The following is a 14960-nucleotide window of genomic DNA, read 5'->3' as shown; positions in this document are numbered from 1 at the left end:
CTGACATTATCCCACCAAGAAATGGATGAAGTTGTATTTCTTATCAGCTAATTATTCTGTCACATACTATTATATGGGGAACACTATATAATCATATCTCTCTATATTTGGATTTATAATCCATGTGAATGTTTTTTCTAGCAATATTGGGACTTAAGTGATGCAGACCACTTTGAAACTAGCTTTTAGAGAATAAATGGGTGGTTGGTAGTTTGCTTCACCATGCTGATTTTTGAGATCACAAATAGGTTAGTTTGGAGCTTCCATCTATGCCACCTTGATAAACTCTTAATTCAACCCTTAAATTACTATTACCTTTTAAGGTATATCAAGATTGATCAACTATAAAAATACTACAATATATGTGTTTGAATGCTTTAGGTAATGTTTAACAAACAAAAAAATTTGACCCTCATTATCTATTCAAATGGAAAGAAGAACAAAAAAGGATAAAGCAAAAAAATGCATACCGATCCCTTGAGTTGAGTTTATTCATTTTGAATTTTGTCAAGAGATACACTACCAAATTTCCAATTTCTTTGGAGCTACTACCACTACCAAAGGTCTGGCTTGCTATAGGAAAATATTCAATTGTGTCATTTTTTTTATTCATTTCTGAATAGTTGAGTGCTATTTGTTGCTGCTTTGAAATCCATTCAAGGATTTGTTTCTCATTATCCTAGAGACTTAGTTGATTTTATTGTATGAGTTCCTTTGATAAGTGCGCCACTATTGATGATGTATTGACCATTTAATAATAGAGAGTAGCAAACAATATATAATATATAAAACCTTTTTAATGTGAGAGGGTTTGGTTAAAATGTTATGTTTTTCCCATTCTGCTAACTTTTTATCTCATTTGTTTATCATCTTGTGATTTTATGCAACTATTTTTGTTTCTTTAGATCGCAAGCTAGACCAAACTAATGAGCCATAATGGATTAAGGAATGCCGATGAATTTGTTATGTGGGCTGATAGGCTCATCATACCTTAATTTTCAAGATTATTGGTGATTTAGTAACAAATGTCTTGGTGATTAAAATAATATCACACCAACTTGGAGAATTGGAGGAGTTCTTGCTTTCTTGTGCATTTGGTGATAGACTCTCAATGTAATAAGTAGCTTCTAATCCAAAATTTTAGGTGCGGATGATTCTTAACATTGACTTTTCACACTTACTATGTAAAGGAAGTTTTACTTTCTTACTATGGTAAATGGTGATTCAAATGAAAACTTAAGATCAACTTTATTTATTTATTATTATTAAGAAGAAAAACGAATGAAGTTGCTAATATTATTATGCCTACATCGTAATTATCTTTGTGTGTGCAAGAATAATTATAGGTACTAATAATCTTTTTTAATTTGAAAATGTACAAAATTTATACTGGCATTTCTCAATGTACCTACATATGTGAATTAGCTTTCTCCTAGAGGAATACACCTGTCAATAGTAGTACAAGTCCCTCTTTAAGAGAGCTTTGGTTGATACATTTAGTCTGGTTAAGAGTGCCTTTTTCATGCTTCTCATTTTCAGTTTTTTGTGAATAATTAGCTACTAACATCCTTATAAAACTTGCAAGAGAAAAAGATTGATGCTTCCCTTTAGGTTCTTATCTTATCCTTGCTAATGACAAATTGTGAGATGCTTTCACATATGAGGTTTGTCATGCTTTTTGATTTTGTTATTATTATTATTGTTGTTGTTTTTAAGTTTTCCCCTTTTATTAAGATCCTTGTGTATTGCGAAAGGCCAAAACCGGTTATTCAAAAAACTGTTCATTGCACTCTACCTCATTACTAACACAATGGAGATTAATCTAGCATTTTTATCATGTACAGGGGAAAAATGTAATTTCTTATTTTATCAATTTTTGAATGGGTGTCAAGTGTTTGCTTGACTTTTGAATTAATCAAACATGCTATTACTCTTAACCTTTAAAGCTTGAACTCTCTAATTCTTTCCCCCTTTCTAGGTTGTCACTTTGGTTAAAACCAATCTAGGAGTTAGAACAAGTAGCAAAGAGGTTGATGTATGAAGCATACCAAAGAGGTTGTGCAGGATCAAGGAGATTCCTCTCACATTAGATGTGGAAGCACCCTTCCTTGACTTGATACTAAGGTTTGGTTTTCTACAAGAGTGGAAGATGAAGTGCAATAAAATCAAGTGGTTCCCAATGATAGAAAATCATATTGTTGTGCTATTGATGGTTATGTAAACAAATTCATTAGAATGTGAATGTGTACTACATAATCACCTTCTAGTGTAGAGCTATATTTGAAAGCTTAGTTTCTATAGTTGTTGAATTTAACTAGAAAACATGCCTTGTTTGATTTTGTAAAGAACCATTGTCTAAAGTCAACTATGATTACAAGGTTGACATAGTGCTTGGTAGCGGATGTATAACTATATTTGGTAGTAATACTTTGTATCAGCTAGAATCTTGTTTTCTTCTTCTTTTATGGGGTCTTATGGGTTTACAACAACAACATAGATTATTATGCGATTTGAAGGACTTGTTTTTACTAAATGTATTGCTACTTTTGTGTTTACAACATAGATTAATATGGGATTTTAAGGACTTGTTTTTACCTAATGTTTTGCTAATACAATTGGATCAAAATGTTATTTTGTATTGGTTAGTTGTCCATTACACTTTTAAATTTTTACACTAATATAGACAATGGGATGGAAATTGAAAATTTAACACAAGAATAAGGTGTCAACTTTAAATTTTAAAGTTCGACAAGCATGTGATTTGCACGTGCAGCCCACACTAGTCTTTAAAAAAACAAGAAAGTAATATCAGTAACATAACAAACCAAAGCTTCAATTTCACATAACATTTCAATATATTTTGTTGAAATTTATGTGAAATTTGAGCAAATCAGTTTTCTTATCAATTTTAAAAACAACCCGATGCTCATGGACAACCTTGATGGATCCAATGGAACTGAAATTTTGAAATGGATCAATCATAGTGAAATTTTAGAGAGAGAGAGAGAGAGAGAGAGAGAGAGATTTAGTGTTTGTGTGTGCGTGTAGATCTTGATATTTTGCACTTGATTCTACTATATAAAGGAATGAAAAAGAATTAAAGAAGTGCCTTAAAAACCTAGAAAACTCTTTAAGGAAAAAAATCTTAACCCAAATATGAAATTTATTCAAAATTCCAAATATTAAAAAAAAAAGGTACAATTAGATATATCTATACTAGCTGTAGGGCCAGAGAATTTGGCAACCCCGGCCCATTTTATACTGAGCCCAAGGCCCACGCCAAGGAAGAAGGAATGTCCGAGGACGAATGAAGAAGGCCCAAATTGTCGAGGAGCATAGCAGAGGATAATCCTGTCCTCGGTCAATCAAGATCATTGAAGGGAAGAACGGCACACCATCAAAGGCAGCCTCCTAGAGCATTCCAAAAAGAATGACGAGTATGATGGACCAGCCATGGGAGCATGGTGGAGGAGCAATTCAAGGAGAAACTGTCACCCCTGCATTAAATGCCTCCAACTAATGTTCTGGGCGCATTGATGAGGAAATGACTCCTGAACAGTGCTACCTCGGTTACCACAACTCACAGAACGCCAAAGAGGGTGTCTGATAAGACAGGCACTCAAGTATAGGCTTGGATAATCAATAAGTGAAAGGTCAAGATCGTTTAAAGAGAACTATATAGTTGGAGAAACCCACCATAGAGAGGGGGTGGTTGGAAAAAAGGGAGAGAAAGCATCATGGAGATCTCAAAAACTCTGGCAACCATTGTCACTCAATATATGTAAAAGTAGAGGTCCTCGGATTGTGCCGAGGACAAGCTTTCTTTGATAAATCCAGTTTATTTCTGTTTGATCAGCATAAAAACCCATTTTAACTGTTATCCCTCACTAAAGCCCAGCTCTTCAACTCACTCTCTACAAATTCATTGTATTGGGTCCACTAGGCCAAGATCTCATTCATTTTTGGGCTTAGTCTGAAAACCGAGACCCTACAGTAACATATTAAAATTCTTACCTAAATATAATACTATTTATGATCATTTTTTTCCTAATTTTTAATAAGATAGAACGTGTGGTGTTTTTTTTATTGAGTATATGTGATTGGTTTTTTTTTTTTTTTTTAATTTTTTAATTTTTTAATTTTATTTTATAGTTCATTAATATTAAATTTTTAGTATTGTGCACTCATTAATTCACTTAGAAGGAAGATTTAAAAACTTAAGTGCACACATGGCACAAACTTAAGTGTATAATTATGGTGTGGTTCCCCCTTAAATTTAGATGCATGACGCAAAATTGGATTCTAATGTCAAATTTTAATTGAATTTTCTCTAAACCTTTACCTATATATAATATATATATATTGTGGGAGACAAAACTAGCCCGAGGTAAGATCCACGAGATACAATTTAAATGAATGACACAATCTATTTATAAATGAGCAATATGGAATAAACACTCTACAATGGGAAACCCAAATAATTGATTTCATCGACACCATATATTTTAGATGAAGCTAAAGTATTACAATTGGAAATACTTCTTTTTCCCGTTGTGTTACCCTCTCTCTCTCTCATATAGATAACTTTTCTTCCTTCTCTCACATTTTTTCATTATTTTTCCACTCCTAAAATCCTCCCTCATATTTGCCTATCTTCCCCTTTATTAGGTACATTCCTTGTTTAAATCTCTACAGCTATCTCTGTCGCCATCTAATTTTAGGGATATTTTCCTCTCCTTTATCGGTTTCCTCCCTTCCCTTATCCTCAATTTTGACTTTTGAGGATGTTTGTATTGTTCAGGTTGTCTCATATGCATTCAATGCGGCAGAGGTTAGGTGGAAATCCCTCATTAATGCAAGGCAAAGATCTTTAACCTTTTTGCATGTTCTGGAAGTCTCCCCGAGATTCTAGGTACCTTCTGGAAGTTAGATATAGATTATCTGTGCATCTTCCCTCGGGTAAGCTCGGCTTTCTCTTGCTTATTGATGCTTCACGGGAAGACTTGCTAAAATTGCTCTCCTCTTCTGGGTGCTCGGGATTCCCCTGTGGCCTTTCTTCCATACCCTATATAGCCCATTGAGCCTTGTTACAAATATATATGCCTACCCCAATTCATCCATAGGGCCAATTGGGACTTGGGCTTTAGGCCTAGAGGGGGACTCTTCCACCCCCCCCCCCCCCCCCGGCACCCACACATATATATAATTAGATTTCAATTACTCTAATTTTCTGTCAAATGTCCCTTGGTTCAATTTTAATATAATTTGTTATATCTCAATTTTCATAACTCATTTGTAAAATTAGTTATTATTGGTACTCGTTTTTGCAAGTCCATACCCAAAAGCCCATAAGGAGGAAAGTCCAATGGAAAGCAAGCCCAAAGGCCCACCAAGAAGACCAAGAAACAAAAAAGAAACAAAGCCTAGACTTACCCTAGGCTGAGAAAAAAAAAGTTAGGGAAAATGATCTACAGCAGAATATAGATTTGCTGCAATACAAGTTTTCTATAGAATACAAGTCTTTTACAGAATACATATCTTCTGCAGACTGACTTTGGCAAATAAAGGCAAATTGAGTCTAATACCCTTTTGATCCAGAAAACATTATGTGGCCTACAAAGGTCCAAATCCTTTAAGAAACAGGAAGAATTAGATACCCGTAAGTGAGGCTTATTTAGATCATGTTATGAATGCTTAGTGAAACCTATTGATGGTCGAGGTGAAATTTTAGCTTTTGAATCTAGATTAATTGAATCACCGGCTCCTGGTATTATTTCGAGACGTTTCGTATATGAACCCCTTTGAACCAACATATACTTTATTGAGATAGGTAAACTTGGGAAACTCCCCCTCTAAGAACCGTATATGAGAATTTCATTTTGTATAGCTCAAACAAAAACCACCCAAATACTGGCTAGAATGAATTGTAATATGGTCTATATACAAATNTTCCTTGTTTAAATCTCTACAGCTATCTTGTCGCCATCTGAATTTTTAGGGATATTTTCCTCTCCTTTATCGGTTTCCTCCCTTCCCTTATCCTGCAATTTTGACTTTTGAGGATGTTTGTATTGTTCAGGTTGTCTCATATGCATTCAATGCGGCAGAGGTTAGGTGGAAATCCCTCATTAATGCAAGGCAAAGATCTTTAACCTTTTTGCATGTTCTGGAAGTCTCCCCGAGATTCTAGGTACCTTCTGGAAGTTAGATATAGATTATCTGTGCATCTTCCCTCGGGTAAGGCTCGGCTTTCTCTTGCTTATTGTATGCTTCACGGGAATGACTTGCTAAAATTGCTCTCCTTCTTCTGGGTGCTCGGGATTCCCCTGTGGCCTTCTTCCATACCCTATATAGCCCATTGAGCCTTGTTACAAATATATATGCCTACCCCAATTCATCCATAGGGCCCAATTGGGACTTGGGCTTTAGGCCTAGAGGGGGACTCTTCCACCCCCCCCCCCCCCCCCCGGCACCCACACATATATATAATTAGATTTCAATTACTCTAATTTTCTGTCAAATGTCCCTTGGTTCAATTTTAATATAATTTGTTATATCTCAATTTTCATAACTCATTTGTAAAATTAGTTATTATTGGTACTCGTTTTTGCAAGTCCATACCCAAAAGCCCATAAGGAGGAAAGTCCAATGGAAAGCAAGCCCAAAGGCCCACCAAGAAGACCAAGAAACAAAAAAGAAACAAAGCCTAGACTTACGCCTAGGCTGAGAAAAAAAAAGTTAGGGAAAATGATCTACAGCAGAATATAGATTTGCTGCAATACAAGTTTTCTATAGAATACAAGTCTTTTACAGAATACATATCTTCTGCAGACTGACTTTGGCAAATAAAGGCAAATTGAGTCTAATACCCTTTTGATCCAGAAAACATTATGTGGCCTACAAAGGTCCAAATCCTTTAAGAAACAGGAAGAATTAGATACCCGTAAGTGAGGCTTATTTAGATCATGTTATGAATGCTTTAGTGAAACCTATTGATGGTCGAGGTGAAATTTTAGCTTTTGAATCTAGATTAATTGAATCACCGGCTCCTGGTATTATTTCGAGACGTTTCGTATATGAACCCCTTTGAACCAATCATATACTTTATTGAGATAGGTAAACTGGGAAACTCCCCCTCTAAGAACCGTATATGAGAATTTCATTTTGTAAGCTCAAACAAAAACCACCCAAATACTGGCTAGAATGGATATGTGTAATAAAATGGAATCTATTCCAAACATATATGCCATGGTTCCTTACTTCAATAGGGTACAAATATCTAGTATAAAAGGATAAGAGTGAAAACTAATATGAAGAAACACGATGAAAAGAAACAAGGAACGACAAAAAGTGTCATCAGCAAGAACTGCATAAAGGAAAGAAAATTCAAACCAAAGGAAACGACAAACATAGCTGGAAACGCACAAAGAAATAAGACAGCCATAGCAACAAGCCAGCGATAGAAAATGGGTGAAGGAGAAAGAAAACAAAATCAAAGAAAAGACAAAAATAGCAAGGTAGGTGAGTAAAGAAAGCTCTGGGCTTTGCCCTTCTACATCCCAGCCATGAAAGGGAGCAAGACTCACAATCGATGATGTGTAGAGAGTGTGGTTTGGTGGAGGGAGGAAAGGACCTAGATTTGGTATCCTGCCAAGACCAATTTTGGGAATATGCTTTGCTAGGAAAGTATTATTACCAAAAATGGGAAGAAGGTAGGTGGGAACCATCTGATGCATATTAGAGAATGAAGACAAAGGGAATTAATGAGAAAGAGAAAGAGAGACAAGGTTATTGTGGCCGGTTGGCCTTTACCCAAAAAGAGGAAAGAAGTTGTTGCCAAGCAAGTAGTGGGACTAAACCCAAAACTAGTGGCCAAAGTTAGTGGAATTGAACCCATTTGCACATGGCCAATACGTTGTAGGTATTAACTGAATGCTTGCAGCAGACAAAATGGTTGGTGAAAACAAGGGTAAAGAAGGAAAACCACCTAGGCTTGATCTTGGGTATAAAAGGAACAATACCCATGAATATGGGAACAACTACAACAAGAGCGGTAGGAAGAACAACATAGAAATCAAGAAAAAACATATGAAGGAAGTCTGAACAAGGAGTTGAAAGTGAAAGAAGAGAGATAAAAGAGAAAGAACGTCATATTTGAGAGAAGAGAGAGTAGAAAATACACGGCAAAATTAGCTTGCATAACTAGGAATCCTTTCCCTCCCTCAGAAAACACCAAAGCACACTATTTGCAATCTCCAAAGGATGACTACTCTGACTCACATTCCAAACCACTTAACTTTGTAGCCTAATTGGGTAACAAGGCTGTGTGAGTTAGAGTTGAGCTCTCTTAGTCATTATCCTGCTGAGAATGCCTTTCTTTTAGTTCATGATTATGCTAGCAGAAACCTTATGTATTCTTTGCTGACACTTGTATTTGTATGTGAATACATATAAGCATATATATGAATATATGTATGTAAATATTTGAGAATACACTAACCCATGTAAATAAACATTTACTTGATGGGTATTTTTTTTGGGTTTTAGAGTTTATGTGCAGAAAGTGGAGAAATATTTCTACAGAAGAAAATGGAGAATAGTCACCCACATTACAGAAATGCGCAGAAAACTTTACTGCACAGCAGAAAGTTAAGCAAAGTCAGTTCTGCAGCAGAAACTAGAGAAATGTTCATTTTGCGGTTGAAACAGAGAATAAGCCCAGTTTGCAACATTGTTCCTTGAACTTTGGACTCAATGTTTATGCACAAACTGGCAGTAATGGAATGGGATCTTGGAGCCTATTTTGCGGATGTGGCAGACCCAACTTCCTTCTTAGAAATAGCCTAGACTAAGAGTTGTCTAATACCATCAAGACACGTGTCTAAGGTATGAGATGGGTAAATAAATAAATAAATGAACAATTTGCTTACTCTAGCAAATAATATTCTTACAAGATTTTTGAAAGAGTTGATAAAAAGTTCATAAACAAACATTGATAATATTCAACTAACATATATTTTTTTTTTTTGTTTTTTTTTTTTTTGGGTCTAAAATAGCACAATCAAAGAATGAACAAATTGTATGCATAATATATCAAAGTGAAAGTTTAATAAAGAATTCAAATTTGATTTTAATTATACTGTAATTTTTTGCCAAGTACGGAGTACCCGTCTAATCTAAAAACACGGAACTACTCTTTTATGATTATGGGGTGCCCTGAGTTCTATCTCATGGCCTTGGTAAGAATTATTGAACTCACATTGTTTCAGTAGGTAAGAATGTGTGGTGGATGGTGAGAGATAGTATATTTTTGCATTTTTCTATCAAAGAACACTTTCAATACATCGTTTCGTTACTCTTTTGGATGGTCAAGTCTTACCCTTCATCTACTCTTCTTCTTCTAATTTTTTATGGATTTTTTTCTTCTTAATTAACTGGAGAAAAAAGATGGTCAACTCTTAACGTTTGGAATGAAAATATTCTGATTTTGCCATTGAAGAGAGTAGTCATAAGAGCACAGCATTTTAGCTTCAACTAGAAATTAATTTAATTTTACTTGGGAGGCTCGGAGCTTCGTGCTTGAATTTGCACCTTCGAGGCGACATACAAAATTATGAAATCATTTGGCGTACCGTATTATATCTAGAAATTAATACGAAGGATTAAACAAATCAAAGAAGGATACTTAACGGTCACTGCATCGGATTGGACATAATTTGTCTTCTTCTTAATTTCACTTTGAATATTTTATTTATGTGTTTCCCTTTTTCCCTCAATTCTTAATTATCAATTTGTCATTGATGCCATTGAAGGACAATTGGAGAATCTTTCGGTTATTGCTATTTGCTCCATATATTCCAATGCCGGTAAAGCAAAAAGAAAAAAGAAAAAGGCGTGGAAACAGTGCTTTTTATTATCCCCCCCCATGAGTTGAGAAACTTAAATCGAGGGCAAAGCCAAAAAAGATAATTGGTACTTCTACTTCCACTTCCACTTCCACTTCCACATGGTACAACACAACAGACTAGATTTCAAATCAGATAAAAATTTGATTCCAATAGGGTCACGACTCATGACCCACAAAAAGTTCACAAAGTGGTGAGCTTGGTGACTATTTTTTGATCTTTTCTCTCTCATCTTTCTGAGTCACATTTCCTGCTTAATCCAGGGGCTAGTGGGACCCCAAAACTTGGGTCCTTGTGTCTTTTTCCTCCACTGCCTCGTAATAAATAAAAAAACACAGAGGGCCATCAGAGTAACCCACGTGTCAACCTAATAATATAGAAAACTCGGTGAAGCTGTACTCAACCAAACTAATGCCCCCAAACCCTGCCCTTGGGAAAAGACAGTTCGCCAGCGCCAGAGTGTACACCTCGGACCCCACACCATTAACGGCTACATTTTTACTCGCCACAACAACCGGGATTCAGTCTTAAAGCCACGTGACCAACACAAAGATCAGATCAAATAATTAGTACTTTTCCTTTTGGCGGGAATGGACTTGTGGGCCCATCATTGTCCATTTTCCTTTCATCCAACCCTAACTGCGGCTTTGTTCAAAATTGTTGACTGTGATGGGGTGAGAGACAGTGTGTTGAATTTTTCACCACACTTACAACCCTTGTGGACCCTACCTACTCCCTAGGCCAGAATCAAGTTAAAAAATGCAAATAATGGCAAAAGCATGAAAAACATTACTAATTAAAAAAAGGCAAACTTTTTTTTTTTTTTGGTTGTTGTTCCCTCAAAAACCTCTAAAAAATTCAGCTAACTGTTACAATGAGAAATTAATAAAAACCAAAAAGAGACAAAAGAAACAAAATGGTTAACGTTGGTTTTGGGGTTATGCCGGTGAAGGTTGAGAGGTTGGATCCGCGGAAGAAGGAATATCGGGTCCGACCCGACAACCCTCTAGCATGAACACAATGTCTGACATGGTGGGTCGGTCAAGCGGGTCAGGTGCTGTGCATAGTAACCCAACTTTCACTCCTAGTAAAAACTCTTCCCATTCTGATGATTCGGGGTCAAGCTCAAGCAAACCAGGCTCTAATAGCTCTGTAATTTGACCTCTTTGCAATTGCTTTTTCACCCACTTCACAATGTCTTCGTCTTGTGTGAACATTACTGGTCGCTTTCCAGTTAATAGTTCGAGTAAAACTATGCCAAAGCTGTAGACATCTGATTCTTTTGTGGCTTCCCCCGTTAGAACTGCTTCTGGCGATACATAGCCTAATGTCCCAACTGAAGTGGAAGTTGAGGCTTCAGCTGGAGTTGCAATTGTGAGGCGGTCTAGCCCGAAATCAGATAAATGGGCTTCGAAATCTGCATCAAATAGAACGTTTTGAGGCTTGACATCGCCATGTACCATTGAGGAAGTGTGTAGAAAGGCTAATCCACGGGCAATTCCTAGTGCAATGAGATGGCGCATTGGCCAATTGAGGACATGGCCATCTTGGTGAGATGCTTCTTGAAGCAAACTTGCAAGATTTCCATTTGGCATGTAGTCATACACTAGGAGCCTCAAGTCGGGTGAAGCAGCATAGTATCCGCGAAGGACTGTCAAGTTTCGGTGCCTTACTTTCCCTAATGATTCAGCTTCTTTTCTGAACATGTTTTCATCTAGTGATCCGTCAGGGAGTCTGCGGATTGAGAGCACCATTCCATCGCTGTAGCTGGCCTTGAAAACCAACCCATACCGTGTTCTGCTCAGCACGTTTTCTTCATCAAATTGCCTAGTTGCTTCAATTGTCTCTGCAAGTGTGATTTTGTTGTTGAACATAACAAGCTTTGGCCCTCCATTATCGGTGCTTCCACGACCTCCACTTGCTCCCGAGCTTGCCCTTCCGGGACTCCTCTTCTTTTCCCCAGATGCTTTTTCTTTGAGTTTCTTGCGCCACCTCAAGAGGCTGAAAATGTAGAAGCAACAACACAACGACAGTAAGAGAGCTCCACCAGCAGCTATGACAATTAACAAAATCAGCCTCTTCTTCCTACCCCTATCTATTATATTCACACAATTTCGATCCAATGGCCTCCCACATAAGCCTCGATTACCCGCAAATGCAGATGGATTATTGAATCGAGAACCCAGCATTAGGGGGATCTCACCTTGGAGATTATTATTCGAAACATTTAAGTTCGCCAAGCCAGAAAGCATTGTAAGATTAGCTGGAATTGTTCCACTTAAGTTGTTAGAAGAAAGGTCCAGCATTGTCAAATTTGATAGCTTGGACAATGAGACAGGTATGCCACCTGAAAGACGATTGAAGTCTACTAACAAAGCAGTTAACGATGAGCATTCAGAAATTCCTGCTGGGATTTCACCTGTTAAATTGTTCATACCCATATCAAGCACTCTCAAACGCGAGAGACCAGAGATATCAGCTGGAATGTGACCCGTCAAAGAATTAGACCGGAGCTCAATAACTTCAATGGCAGAACAATTTCCCAGCTCCGGTGGAATCGAGCCCGAAACATGATTATCAGACAACGACAGAACCACCAATGACTGAAGAAAACCATAATTTGCCGGAATGTGACCAGAAAACGCATTGCTACTGAGATTCAAATATCGCAAACTCATCAAACTACTAAACCCTTCAGGAACATCCCCAGACAACAAATTTTCCTGCACAGCAATAACCTGCAGATTCGGCAAACCCGAAAGCTCAAATGGCAATTCACCAGAGAGACTCTGTTTGCTCAAATCAAGACTCCTGAGCCTGAAAAGATTGCCCAAACTCGTTGGAATCTTCCCCCAAAAACCATTACCGCTCAGATTTAGAACCATTAGCCGACTCAAAGTCCCAATACTTGTAGGAATCACACCAGAAAAATTGTTCCCACCGAGGTCCAGTGTACTCAAATTGCTCAATCCCATTATCTCTACAGGCACTATTCCATTTAATCTGTTAGCTCTCAGATTCAAAGTCTCAAGCACCGAAAGGTTGCCAAAACTCTCAGGAACTGAACCGGTAAATGCATTTCCTCCAAGAGATAACACCTTCAAACCTCTCAATTCTCCGAAAAATTCAGGAATGTTACCTGTAAAGCGGTTTCCTTCAAAATCTAGAAACTGTAACAAGGTACATTTCTTGATTTCTATTGGAATTGCACCGCTAAACGAGTTATTCGCAATGTTGAGGCTCTCCAACTTCGTGACATCTCCAATCTCAGCAGGAACTACACCAGTGAAGAAATTATTCGAAAGATCCACCTTTGTTAACGTGGAGATACTCGTTAACCACGAAGGAAACGTGGCGTGGATTTGATTGTGCTGAAGATCTAAAACCTGAAGAACACTGAAACACGTCACTGTCTCTGGCTTAACAATGTCCGTGAACGCATTAAACCCTAACTGAACACAACGAAGCGACGACGTATAGAGCGAGACATTGCAAAACATCGAAGCGGGAACCGAACCGGAGAGATTGTTTTGAGAGAGAGAGAGAACCTGAAGTTTCGGTAGAGCTCCGAGCGCCGCCGGAATCACTCCTCCGAGCGAATTCCCTTCCACGCTTAAGTGTATGAGCGATGAGCAATTCGCAATCGCCGAAGGAAGAGTTCCTTGTAATAGATTGTAGTCAAGCCAAAGGTACTGAAGCTGTTGAAGCTCTCCAAAGCTCGCCGGAATCTCACCGGAAAACTGGTTGTACGAGAGGTTGATGAGCTGAAGCTGAGTCAAGTTCGCGACACTCCTCGGAATCACGCCGGAGAAGGCGTTCGATGAAAGATCAAGGTAGTCGAGGCCGCTAGGAAGTTCGCCGGAGATCTCGCCGGAGAGATGGTTCTGCGCGAGGTTGAGGATTTTCAAACCGGTGAGGTTCCCGATCTCCGGCGGGAGAATTCCGGTGAGCGAGTTGTACTGCAAGAACACGGAGCGTAGGAGCGTGCATTTGGAGAGAGATCGAGGGATGGTTCCGTTGAAAGCGTTCGAGCGAAGACTCAGCTTCCGCAACATGGTTAGGTCAGCGAGACTGTCACTGAGTCGGCCACCGAGTTGGAGGCGAGGCAGGCGGAGCTCGGTGACTCGGTTGCTAGAGCACGCGACTCCACGCCAATCACAGGGAGCTAATGGCGTCGACGAATCCCAGCCGTTCAACGCTCCAAGTGGATCGTGGAGATTGAGTTTGAAAGATGTTAAGGCTTCAATTTCCGTTACTGTCCCGGCGCACGATAAGAAGGGTGCGCAGAGAACCACTACACAGAAAAAAAGAGCAGTAACGGCCATGGTTGGTAGTTATGGAAGAAATATCAAATATCAAATTCGTTTGTTTGTTTAAATGGCTAAAGAACTAGTTGGGAGTGGAGGTTAAGGGAATGGGCACAGGGAGCGTATTTTAGCAGAGCTGAATAGTATAACGATGAGGAAGAGAAGAGAGGAGGAGTGGCCATTTTGAAAGAGTTTACGTTTAGTGTTCAGAGCGAGAGAGAGAGAGACACAGACACAGACACTAAAAAATGCTGCACAGAGAGAGATACAGATACTCTTTCTCTCTCACAAGCGCAAACCAAAATCTCTCTGTTTGGTATTGTGGGGTTCCTTCTTCCCCGAAACCCTTTGAACAAATACTTATTTTTTTTATGAAATGGCATATGGTGGGGCCTACTCACTTTTTAACCTCATATGATGTGGGATGGGTTGAATCATTGAACCTTGTGTGACCTTATCTTTGCTCTGTTGTTTAACCCCCTTTTTTTTTTGGTTATTTTTGGGTAAGTGAAATTTAAATGTTGGTTGGACTGGTTTTTGTAGGTCAGTATATTATTTGTACAAATTTTTAAATGAACATCATTTAAGAGCATGTCTATCAATTAAAATTGTAAAGTTTTTATTATTTTTCTTACCAATTTAAATTCTAGTGTAAAAGTAGTACTACTACTACAAAATATTGTATTTTGAAGATCAACAATTTGAGATCGATGAAGTATTTTATTTTGTGTTGTTGTCGCTATAGGCA

General features: G+C 38.0%; 1 protein-coding gene across 2 annotated transcripts; it reads right to left on the bottom strand.

Moving 5' to 3' along the window:
- Positions 1 to 10007: 10007 nt before the first annotated feature.
- On the bottom strand, positions 10008 to 14558 carry LOC111996684 (probable LRR receptor-like serine/threonine-protein kinase At4g36180). 2 transcript variants are annotated; one of them, XM_065779535.1, is made up of 2 exons: positions 13454 to 14558; positions 10008 to 13291 (listed from the first exon to the last, which is right to left on the bottom strand). In XM_065779535.1, exons 1-2 carry the CDS (start codon positions 14228 to 14230, stop codon positions 10844 to 10846), a joined length of 3225 nt encoding a protein of 1074 aa, XP_065635607.1. In that variant the 5' UTR covers positions 14231 to 14558; the 3' UTR covers positions 10008 to 10843. The 2 variants fall into 2 exon arrangements, with proteins under 2 accessions (XP_065635607.1, XP_023884450.2); XM_024028682.2 differs by having other exon boundaries at positions 10008 to 14558.
- Between the last annotated feature and the right edge of the window lie 402 nt (positions 14559 to 14960).

Source organism: Quercus suber, unplaced genomic scaffold (genome assembly GCF_002906115.3).
Source record: "Quercus suber isolate HL8 unplaced genomic scaffold, Cork oak 2.0 scaffold_211, whole genome shotgun sequence".
Lineage (NCBI taxonomy): Eukaryota > Viridiplantae > Streptophyta > Magnoliopsida > Fagales > Fagaceae > Quercus > Quercus suber.
Note: the sequence above shows the minus strand (reverse complement) of the source record. Positions and strands in the feature narration are given on the sequence as shown.

Coding starts and splice junctions, on each gene's coding strand:
- LOC111996684 (XM_024028682.2), bottom strand. CDS start 14,230: ATGGCCGTTACTGCTCTTTTTTTCTGTGTAGTGGTTCTCTGCGCACCC.